At 45.4% G+C, this 12,271-nt stretch overlaps 1 protein-coding gene across 1 annotated transcript in view; it reads left to right on the forward strand.

The window, feature by feature from the left end:
- Positions 1–3,187: 3,187 nt before the first annotated feature.
- Positions 3,188–12,271, forward strand: part of Cph (Chronophage) — a 30,999-nt gene continuing 21,915 nt past the window's right edge. The window contains exon 1 of the mRNA XM_043427669.1: positions 3,188–4,718. Coding sequence (XP_043283604.1) covers positions 4,682–4,718 — 37 coding nt within the window. The 5' untranslated portion in view covers positions 3,188–4,681. The remainder of the gene's footprint in view (positions 4,719–12,271) is intronic.

A 12,271-nucleotide genomic window follows, 5' to 3' on the forward strand; every position in this document is an offset into this window, starting at 1 on the left:
CAAAGGCCCCCGCAAACTCGAAGTTTCCTTTTTCCCACAGCGGAGGCGCGTGGGACAAGAAAAAGTGAAATGACCGCGTCTTATCAGATTGAGACTCGAGACAAGAGAATCGTAAAGTACAGTAGACCAAAATAGCATTACCTGCATGAGAAAAGGCCGAAAACCTTTGCACGCGTTCGTACTGAAGAACCGGGGCCAAGAGGCGAGAGTCTCTCGTGGAAATTTCAAAGTTTTTCGAACGCCAGAGATCGTCGAGCGTAAAGAATACAGATTAACCTCTGACCGCAGAGAGCTCCTGTCTCCCTCTCTCTCTTTCTCTTTTCTCGGAGCTTCGGAGTCCCATTTACACATGGATAAAAGTCCGAAAGAGCGTGCAACATCTTTGCGAGACGGTTGAATCGCCTCACGAGTTGAGAACACACGAGTTACATTTTCCCAAGTGACGTTTTATATTTTTAGATCGATACTCGCCGACTTGTGCTGGAATCTTTTTGACCCTAAAAGGCAAAAGCATCTGTAAATCATCTCGGTGTCTCCCATATGATCGCTATATTATTCAACTTTATGCACAAGCCTGCAGAGTCCTCGGGCATCATTGGCGTTTCAATGGAAAAAAATCGAATTCGCATTAACTCAATTTTATTTTTTTATTTTCGTAAGATTCGAACGATCAATGGCGAGATGCATTTTCGACGAATTCGAATTAACTTCGACGCGATATTTACCGCTATACATTGGGAAACGCGTCGTTGGATGCCGAATCGTTGGTTTCGTTAAAATTGATTAAGCATTGCCGATATAGTGCTGAATTTGAAGTGAATCGCGCACGAGAGTTCGACAGCCGTAATTCAGAATGCGAAAATAAGTTGATCGATTGGATTCTCATGAAAAGCGATTACGGCGAGATCGTATTTGGATTAAATGAATTTTACGAATTTACAAATTATTTTGAGATCAGCTCGGAATCGTATTTTTTATAACCAAAATAAACTTGCGTCGATTCGTCCCATATGATAATACCCCTGAAAACATTGATTTTATTGTCTCCAGCGAAAACCGGTTCGAGGGGGGTCTCCAATCGAATGATAAAATCGATTTACTTATCGAGAAAAATATCTGGGAAGAGCTCACGAATTCGTCGAGTTTTCGAAAGATCGAAGCTGCTGTTGCTCCAATAAATTTAGGAGCATTCACGCGCGGCCGAGATTCTTCGCGTTTACATTTGTTTCAAATACACTAGAGAATACGTCGTGACGCGTCGCCTCGGCCAGACCGAGAAGAGTGACACTGTCCAGAGATCTCGTCGTCGTAGGGACAACGCAAAGTGAGTGTCTGCTGGACCGCAGAGGAGAGATTATTTTTCGGTTTTGTTAAAAAGCCTCTTGAGAGTATTTGGAATCTCGGAGGTCTTCGGGCTTGACAAACTATAGCGAGGGCGAGGAGACCGTTCATCTCGTGGGTTTGTGATCTGCTCTGGGAAAGATTTTTGGCGCCCCCGCCCTGAAAATCGAGACGCTCGTACTCGGAGATCGTGTATACGAGCCCTTCGAAATTAAAGGGCGCACGCGATACATCCTTCTGACTTTTGACGTTGACTCAAACTGCTCTGAGAGCATAGTTATTATAATCCTGCTGTTGGCAGCGGAAGTGCATGTCCATCGTCTGCGGATTTCCTACTGAAATCGTTCGTTTATCGACAAATTTGAACGAATAATGTATTCCATAAATAAACAATTTCGTCAATATTACCGAAACAGAAAAATAATATATTTTTTTAACATTCAGACACGACGAACTGTCACATTAGAATGATTTTTTTTCCAATTTTTCTCTTCGATATGAACTCGAGTACGAAAACGTTTATTGGGAACGACGAGTGGCAGATGGAAAATCGATTCGAACCAGGCACAGAGAAAAAATTCATGAGACACAAACGATTTTCCATAATCCGCAAGTTTCTCGGATGTTCCGGATTCTTTAGCAGTATAACTGGAGATCTGAGAGGCAATTGGGGAATCTCAGAACGTCCAAAAAAAAAAACAAAATCGAACCTCCGAAACGTCGAAACTCCTTTAAAAGAATAATTCACCGGAGGAGCGAGAAAAAAGTCTTGAAAAGTAACGAAGCAGAGTTCGCTATCGAAAAAACCGAAAGCCGCACGACACTGGGAAACGGCACGAGAGCGTATAATGCAACGCGATCGCGCCTACACCGGCAGATCCCGACAAAATTCGTCGCACACCGACAGCCACGAGTTGAAAAGGTGCGATTATAATTTCCTCAATAAAAGATAAGCCGGACCGCGGGTCAGGGAATAAGCGCGACGTGTCTTGGGCGCAGGGCTCGCTTCTTTCGCGCCGCTCGAAGAATAATCGTATGTGCGAAAAACTATAAATTGTGAGTACACACGAAGAGATCGACAATGAGCGTGTGCTCGTTGAAAGAGAGCCGTACAAAAGTGTGGCCTCGTCGGTGTGTGTGTGCGCGGGAGCAAAAGCTGTTGGATGATACGGGTTCGCGAAGTAGTAAGGTGAAGGAAAAAAGCGCGGAAAAAAGTGGTGTGTGCGATATGTGCGCCCCTCTCCAGTGGGCCAACATCGCGATCGCTCTTTCTCGCTCCGTCTCAGAAGACTCGCGCGCGATTCTTCTTCTGCTCCCTCCCTTCTCCTGGGCTCGTCCTCCCTCCCAGCGGATCCTCATCCCTCCCCCTCGCGGCCTCTCGCGCTTCCGAGCCGTCGGTCTTTCTCTCCTCGCAGTGCACGAAGCTGGCTCGTTCTCCTTCGCACTCGGTGCTCGCTCGAGTCTCCTCTTTCTCTCCTCGTCCCTCGGCAACGTGCTTCCCTCTCCGCACACGAGTCTCTCTCCGTCCTCGTCTAACACACGACCGAAAATGAGGCTCCCCTCCGGTGCTTGCGTCCCCTCTCGCCCGAGGAGAGGAGAGTGTTATCCCCACCTCGAGTGTGACAAAAGTAGCGAGGGTGGGAAGGGGGATGTAGTCGCGGCGCGGCCGGTGGTGGTGGTGCCTTCGCGTTCGTGGAGGGGGGATGAGAGAGAGCACAGGGGAGGGTGAAAACTACCCCGCGCGCGCGAGAGGACGCGTGGGGTGTCCGGCCTAGGGAGCGCGCCGATGCGAGCCGAGCGCGTCCGAAGGCGAGAGCGCAGTGCCCCGACACCAGGTCCCCCGAACGCCACCGCGACTAGGCGCACACGTCCGGCACAGTCCACTCAGAGATACGACCCATGCCGGACCATCGACGCTGGTCCTCACGCCGGATACCGCTCGTCGTACTATCAACAACGTCGCTGTTGTTACCACTCGCATTTTCGACGTTTACCGTTATTATTTGGATTTTTTAAATACTCTTTTATCATTGTGACTCATGATACTTTTATCGTCGATTACGCTGCGGCGCAAAACAACCGAAATAAGTGATTGCCAAAGGAGGAATACGTTTTTATGTTGACAAACCACGTTCTTCGTGTTATCAATCCGTACGAGTGCACGCCGAAACGAATTTCCTTTCTTCTTTTATTTTTTTATCATTCGTTCCTTTTAATCGTGGATTATTGGAACTTTATCGACGCTTTAAACGACTTTAGTGAGTTTTTTTCAAAACTGGGAGAAGATATAGTGAAAAAAGTAGACGAAAATTTGATATTCGTATGGTCCGATTGTTCGGGCTGATGTTCTCCATTAAACGAAGAAAAATATGCTGATTTATCTTATCAGAAAGTGCTTCGAAGCTCTCGGTTAAACGGCGACGAGCACACAGGTGGACACGAATTTTTTGTTTTTTTCCAAGAGACCGCTTCGCTCCAACGTCTCGCTCAATTTCTTACTTCATTCTCATTCCGTTTGTTTTTAAAGCGTTTTATTAGTTTACGAGAGCTTAAAAGTGCACCGGATACCGCGTGGGCGCGACACGCGTTTCGGTACTCTCGCCTGTTTCCTTAATCAGTGCAGTTTCGGTGGCTTTTCCCTATCGAATCTGAACAATGCTCCGAACCGTTTCGGCTCATGTGTCAAAAGAACCACGCGGCGGTGAGGAAAACTGGACTCGATGACCGTGCGTAAGAAAAACGCGTCGTCGACGTCCTCGTCGCTGTGCTCGCTCGTCCTTCCAACCGAACGACCAATGAAACTTTGATTTTTCGCGCTATTCTCAAACCCAATTGGCTCCTGGGTGCACCCACGCACGCAAAGGGCCTCGGAAAAGCACGCAGGGATTCTTTCATTTTCGACGATTATACGAAACTCCAATTGCCACGAAAATAACGAGCCGAAAGCCTCGAGGAACCTCCGACAAGCAATAAAATAAAGGAGCAAACTTGGAACGACAGTGGAAAAGCTTAATTTGTTGGTGCTTTGTTTTGTCATTACTTTTGGAGCACGTGACCGGCGAATCGGCGAACGCCGATGCGAGGGCTCGAGTGAATCTTAATACGCAGACTTCATTGTTTTTGTTTAACAATCAATATTTATGTAACTTTGAGGTTTAAAGCGATACGCATGTACGCAATTATTTTCAATTCTATCACCATCGACTGCGATGATTCGACGCAATTTGTGTATGAGAATCATCCAAAAAGCTCTCTCGTCAGGACAATTTGACACGATATATTATTGAGGAGTGCTTGTTTATCACACGCTAAAAAAACGTTCGAGAATAAAATATTCATCATGAGGATCAAAATGCCAGCTGTCAGGATCGCGCAAGGTGAGCTTTTTCGTTAGTTTTTACACCTGCTTAATTCGTCGGTAATCGTTTACGTGAAAATACGAGATCGAACGTTACAATGTTTCGAGAGTTTAAAAGTCTACGAAATTCGAGTTTCCGTGCTGAAAAGCCTGTGAAGCTTTTCGATTCTGAGAAATTCACTTACAAACGTAAACATTGTCACACGAGATCGATTTCTTTCACACAATTTTCGCACGAATCGACAACATTTTTTTTGTGTACCTGAAACGAAACGTCACTGTGTGACGTTTTGACGATTTTTGAAATACACAAATCACCAAAATTTCGGCGAATTTCTTCAATTTTTTACTCATTCGTTGCTCCATACGAGTCCGTTTTTTCTCGGCTGAAAGATCGTGCTCTTCAGCATCTTTGCAAATATGAAAAGAATGATTTAATAAAAATCAGTGATGGTCGATTAATCTACGGAATAAAACGTTCGATCGAGTTGCATCGAGTGAATCGTGTGATGGCTCAATTATCGTTGATCCGATTCATCGAGGATTCGTGAAAACGTGAGTGTGAACGAATGAATGAAAAAAGTAAATGAAAGTCGTTGCTCCCGTCCGTAAAACTATAAAATCTCAAGGCTTTTTTTCCTCATTATTTCCTCCTCTTCGCTCGTGAGAAAGCGTTCTGTTTGTGCAATTTTCTTTCCCCGCGTATCTTTAACCATTTAATCATCCGTCAGAGTGTTTATTTACCGGAATTTTCTTCGACTCGGAAAAAACGAGCTTCAATAAAAGTACATTAGCGCTCTTTTCGCGCTTCCTTAAAAAGGCAAACGAGATTCTTTTTTTTCCCGTCGCGTTTCGTCTTGATGAACGAGGAGAAACGGGAAAACGGTGCTGTTACGAAAAAGTGTTAGATTTCATTCAGTTCCCCGTCGTCCAATATTTTCTCGTCGTCAAAAATGGACGATTTTTTTTCATAAGAACTGAAACGTTTTAGAAACTCTTTTCGAATCGGCTAATCGAGTGACGAGTCTTTGATAACAAGCCGCCGATGATTACTCGAGCCGAGCGATCGTCGCAATCATTCGTTGACGCGGACGGTGCTTAGAAATTTCGTTTCCAAGGCGTAAAAACAGATTTTACGAAACGTAGTCAGAGGTATGATCACGAAAAAAGCGTTCATTAAAATTTCGAGGATCGATTGTACAACAGAAACAGCTGGGCGAAGAAAATTTTCAAGAGCAAAGCGTCGAAAGGAAAACAAATGTAAAGTCAAAAGAGTACTCCATTCAATAATTAATCGTTGTTGATGACTCGGGGAGAAAACAAACGTGTCAAAGTGTACGAATACAGGCATCGAAGGCACTTTCGTTAAGAAAAACTTGTGTAAACAACATTATAAAAAGCGTTAAACCGAATTTCTTCGTATTCGTAACTGCGGGATCTGGTTGAACGGATTCGTTGAATAATTTCGCGTGAAAATCCGTCGAGAGCGTGTCGATCTCAACATCTCAAAGTTCGCAAGAGAAAGAGAGAGAGAGACCGAAGAGAAAAATGTGTTCGCTCGGTAAGCGACGACGTAAGACTCGAGAAAAAAGCACGAGGACGCTGCTCCCGCGGCTGTGGCGAGGGGTGGTTAGAAAATTTTTTAATTAGTAATCAGTGGCCCGACTGCAGCCTCGTGAAAGAAAGCGAAAAAGGCAGAAGGAGGGAGTGATGAGAAGGAGAAAAAGACTAAGAAGAAGCGACGAAGAGATAAAAGGAAAGAGAACGAGAGACGATCGAGAGTGAGAGTAAACGAGGAAAAAATGCAAGAACGAGAGGGAAAGCATTCGAGAGAGTAGAGAAAGAGAATGAGGGGCTGGAGGGGGGAGGGGAGGGAGGAGAAAAGCATTGTCATGCGCACGTTTTTCCAGAGAGGTCTTTTCCACCCTCTCGTTGTGCCTCCATCGGAGAGGTTTGGAAAGAGAAAGAAAAAAGAGATCGAGGCAGAGAGAGAGAGAGAGAGAGAGAGAGATTAAGGGGGTGGCTCGAGGCCCCCTTCCCGTCTTCGGGGGGCACGTCGTCGTCGTAGAACCTGCCGACGCCAACGCCGCGAGCCTCTCTCTCTCTCTCTTACTCTCACCCTTTCGCTCTCTCCTCCGCGCTTTCTTAATTACAACTGCGATATTCTTTAGTCGGCGCTATGACGCCGCCGCGAAAAGAGATACCGGAATTTTTTCCTGCACCTAAAGACAAAACGTTGCGCGATAAGGTGGAGAGAAAAAACGAAATTTCCAGCTTACACGCTCTCTGTTGTTCCACCTCCTTTGTTCTACGCTTCGCGTTTAAGGGGGTTCGTCCTACTATCGATGTAACCGTACAGCAGCAGCAGCAACAACGGTTAAAAATAAGGATAATCACGAGCATAATAATGCTGACGCATGATGAACTATCTCGAAATGAAAAAAAAAAAATATTTTCACACTGACAATTATACGACGAGCATGTCAGCGAGGAACTCAACGATAAATCATCGTCGCAAATCCAAGAACGATGGAGATAACGAATACGGTTGATGCGCCACGAGAAAGAAACATCTCAAAACGGGAATTAATGCGTGAAAACTTTCGGAGGTTTCACGACACCCCGCTGAGCCGGAAGTGCGTTAAATTGTACGCGATCTCTTTGCAGTGATAGCCGTTGAAACGAGAAACGGCTCCTCGTGATGATCGTGAAATAAGGAAAAGAGAGGAGAAGAGTGATTGTTCGGATCCGAGGACCATTGTTGCTCCTCGTTTCTCGCTTAATTAACGAGGTAAAAGTCCGGAAAAGATCGCACATCCGAAGACGAATAAATTTTGAGGAAAATATGGATAAAATGAGTGACAGGACTTTTCCCTGTTGAGATCGCGAGTCGCATGGAACCATGATTTTCACGAATTAGAACCAAACGGACGCTCGATGCATGGGAGGGCGAGAGTGTGCGAGAGAAACGGGATTTGATGACGCTATAATCGCAACGAGAGAGCAACCGAGAGAGAGGGAAGAACTTGCGATGTGTCGAGAGTCGAGAGGGTGAGCCGGGTGCGAGCACTTAAGATTTAATTGAGCCGATCGGCGTAGGTGCTGTGCATATATATGGGACTTTCCGATTCCAATCAACAACTCGAACCTACTTCACTTTTCACTTTTCCGCGCAACTTTTTTTTACTTCAAATTAGATCGGGCTTGGAGATAAAATGTTAATTGCGACCCGGAGGCTGCTCTTTTTCGCGAGATCCGTGTTTTGCCTCTTCCGCAATTCAGTATACTCGAGTTGTGAGAAACATTCATTGTTTCCTCAATATTTAACGTCGAGTTTCAACGAATCTGATTAATCTGTCAAATGAATTCAAAGTTAGTGCGACGGAAAGACATTTTGGGCATGAAATATGTCGAGACTCAAGCTCTCCTTTCCCCCCACGACGAAACAACGTTTGTCCCAATTTTATTTCTTCGTTTTTCACAAATATTTCTCGTGAAATAACCAACCGATTGATCCCACAACAATCCTCGTTACGAGTGGCCCATTGAGCGGAGAATCCCCCGTGCAATGCACACACTCGAATAGATCGGTGCTTTGCTTGGATAAAGAGCGAACGAGAGAACGGAATGGATGCTGGATCGGCGAAGAGTTACAAACGCGGTGAAAAATCTTAAGAGAGGTGTGTTGTAGTACTACTTTGCTGGAGGAGAGAGAAGAGACGTTATTTAGCAAACAAAGTGCGTTTAACGCCTGATCTCTTGCATCGAGCGCCCCCTGTGTGTCGGCACGTGCGCGGCATATGCCATCTCCGTGTATATCCGTTAAATATTGTCTTTGAAGCGTCCCGTCGGAAAGCCTATTCCTTTTCTTTCTCTTTCCCTCTTTCGCTCGCACTCGCTCATTCGCTCTCTCTCTCGCTTTTTCTCCCTCGGTCCACTCCGCATTTAAAGCTGTTTTACAATTTCATCGAGCACCAAAATAGTGCGCATTCCAATCTCGAATTTTGTGAAATTATATTTCTATCAAAAGGGGCTCGTTCATCGGAGAGAGACACGGAGAAAAGAGACTCGTTGATCCAATGGGATTTTTGGCGAATCAACGAATCGTGGCGACCAAAATTCACCCAAATGGCTCGCTCGAATGAATCTTGCTTGACCAAAACGTCGTTGAATCCACAAAAGTTTCGCACGGGAACAACGAATTTCATTTCATTCACGATTTCTTGGGATTCGACGGAAATTTCGATGAGGCAACGAGTCTCTTTTCTCAGGCCACTAACTTCCGGTGCGAATTTCCATTTCGTCATTCGGGCCAAAAAAATATCGAAAAACTATCAAACTTCCAAATAACGCGAATACTTTTTCTACAGCCCACTGACACCTTGGTTTATTTTTAAACGATTTTTGCACTCTCGTTAACGCGTGATTTACGCGAGCTGCTCCAATTTATGGAATCTGCGAAGCTTCATTTCCTTTGCGCAAGCCAGCAATTGGAATCGAAGCTCTTACAAATACTAATTTGCCTATAAACTCGATCAATTTTACCGAAAAGAGGTTTCGTTCGAAAGTATTTAGCGTGACCTCAAATAATCGAGAAAATGAGAATTTTCCTTCAAGCGCGTGCAATTTATTCAATAAAAATGAAAAAAAAACGTCAATGGCCAATAATATTTTGGATGGTGGAGCGTAAGCTTTGTAAAATTCTCAATTCCTCCCTCTTTTCGCAGCTCCTTCGTTTCCTCCCGACGTTTTTTATTTTCGTCGGCTTTATGGAGTATGTAAAGAGAATGAAAAATAAAAGAAGAGCGAGAGAGGGAGCATCGACACGGAACATGATCGTAATAGTTGTCGATCTCACTCGTGTGTGCCCTCGCACGACGTGCGTGTGCCGCGATGAAGCCTCGTGTACCAAACCGACAAAAAACTACTTTGACTTGATTTCTCAGATTAACCTTTAGGGCGCCCCCTCCCCTTCTCCTTCGAGCTCGCCACGCGGGCACGTGGCACGAACCCTTTTTTCATCCTTTCGTTTCTTCTCGCATCCTCTCGTCTCTTCGTTTCTTATATCTCTCGCGCTCCCTCTGGATCTCCTTACCGAGCACGCGCTCAGGTAAAACTATAGCCGAGGTGAGAGAGAGAGAGAATCGAGAGTTCTTTCCTGCTCACCGTAATTTCTTACGCTCCCAAATTTTTCGAGTGCGTACAAAGTTCTTCGTTGCTTATCGCTCGGTAAAGTGATTTCGCGAATGTGCCGATTGACAGTTGATCTGAAAACGACCTGAAATTCCGTGAGCTCAAAAATCATGAATTATCTTCGTGTTCAATGAAGACGAGAGCTAATTTCGGAAAGTCAATCTTAAGGGCTGCTCCGCGAGCGTAATCGCTCGAAAATAATGACACTCGCTCACCTTTTTGTTCACCCCTTTCTCGAGAAATCGGTACTTGGTTGAGCTTCCACGAGATGGCGCTACCTGACACAGTCGCACGAAGCATTGACTCGTACCACTGGAATATTTAATTGATCAATTACTCCCATACGCACGACTAAGAATAATGTATCAAAAAAATTCGACGCGACGACCTATTTCCGTCGAAAGTGTTTTTGGGACATTTGCCTCGTTCGCGAACTTCTCAAACTCCGACAAACGTCACAGAAGCTAAAGGTTTCACAATTTCTTTGACAAAAGTTTGAAATTTTGTTTTTTGCAAGATAATTAAAGTTGTCGCGTTGCGTCCAATCGGAAAAAAGACGAAAGAGAAAACTCCCGATTCGGTTTTTCCCTCTTCCCTTTTTCCGTGAGAGATCGCGCAAGTCTCAAACCTCGTGGCTGTATATCGTCTATCCAATCTGGCTGTGGGCAATTTCGACTGAAATACGACGTCATCGAGTTCTTTCGCGATACTCAGTCAGCCTGGGTTATTGGCTATCTTGTCGCGAGGTCTCCGTTCCATCTTCTATAAACTGCCCCCCGTATGTTTCATTCCTACCACACTTTTTCCTCTTACAAGAGTTGTTACGGACCGAACGAGTAGGGATTATCGTAGCGGGAAGCGTAGAAAGAAAATCGTCAAAAAAAACGACGGTGAATCTGTAAAATCTATTTTTCGATACTGACATTTAATTGCGGCTTCATTCCCTTCTGCATTTCAATGACGATCCCTTGAAAGTGTGCCTCGAATGAAAAAATCCAGCTCAACTTCAAAATTTGATTTGATTGTTTCGAAAAACAGTGAAAATATCCTCCGAGGAAGGTTCTGCGTTACGAATCCGGGTGAAGATAATCCGAATAGCAAACTCTTTGAGGATTGAGTGAAAACATTTACTGAACGAGGATAATTGGCTTCTGCATGTGTCCTCAAGAAGTTGACCACAAAAAAGCGTCCCTTGGTCAATTGCTTCTCAAGGAAATCGATCCTCCTGGTTACAAACACACGCTGCCGGTGAAAGACGTGACCCCGCAGGGCGATGATCCCGGCGTGAGAGGCGCGAAGTATTTAAGGAGTAAGTGCGGAAGCGGCAGGCTCAGAGCGCGGTGAGGAGGGTTCGAGAACGAGTGAAAGGGCGAAAGGTTCGAGAGAACGAGGCTGAGAGAGAAGGAAGAAAACAAGAAGAATATTTATGTTGTTTGGAGTCTCGGTTTCCCGCTCGTCCATTGTCGACCATTGTCCAGGCTCCGGTGCAAGATTCGAACCCTCCGTTTTAAGCGAAGGTGCGAACGCCTTTCGAGTAATAATAATCTGCTCGTATTATACGCTTTGTCGCCTCCTCAGCTCCCTTCACTTGCCACTTCACGAGAAGCTTTTGGGGGATGCGAAGAAGGACCAAGGGTCGCCGAGTCCTTCCTACCTGACCAAGGGTCACTCGGCTATTCTCGTGTGCACCGTGCGCTGCTGCGGGGACGTAAGGTGTCCCGGAGAGTGAGACGGCGAGCGAAAGAGAGTAGAAAAGAGAGAGAAAGAGCGAGAACCCTCGGACCGTTCTCGGACACCCTTGGCTCAGCGTCTGTACGCGATCGGGGCTGTTTCTCTCTTTTTTTCTCTCTTTGGCTGTACCTGCTGGTCTCCAGCAGTCCGAGTCACGAGCCACGGTATAATTTATCTCGTCCTCGCGTTCCAACCTGCTGTTCTTTCTTCCCTTGGCCCTCACTTGCTGCGATCATCTTTTCCAATTATCTTTTCACTCGTGGCTTCCTCATCAATATTAAAACCACATTTTCAGCATGTTCGGGCTCTCTCGCGTCGCTTTGTCCAGCTGATCTCATTTCTCGTATCACCAATTTATCATTTTCCATTCATTCGTTTATTCCGGCATTCTCTCCACATTCTTTTGTGTCGATCCGTTTCTTCGTACCGTGACACACAAAAGGCGCTGTGAATCCTGAAGTAAGGACCACCCCAAGGAGACTTTTCCTCGTTTTCTAGCACGTTAGAATCCAATTTAAATATCCCAAAAAATTCGTCTTTTTTTCTTCCATCTCCAAGACTTCTACCACCACCAAATCCAAAGAAGCCTCGCAGCCTCAGCCTGCGGTTCCATACTTTCTTTTAAAATTTCAAATCTTCAACTCCATT

The sequence above is a fragment of the Venturia canescens genome, chromosome 9, assembly GCF_019457755.1.
Source record: "Venturia canescens isolate UGA chromosome 9, ASM1945775v1, whole genome shotgun sequence".
In the NCBI taxonomy this organism is placed as follows: domain Eukaryota; kingdom Metazoa; phylum Arthropoda; class Insecta; order Hymenoptera; family Ichneumonidae; genus Venturia; species Venturia canescens.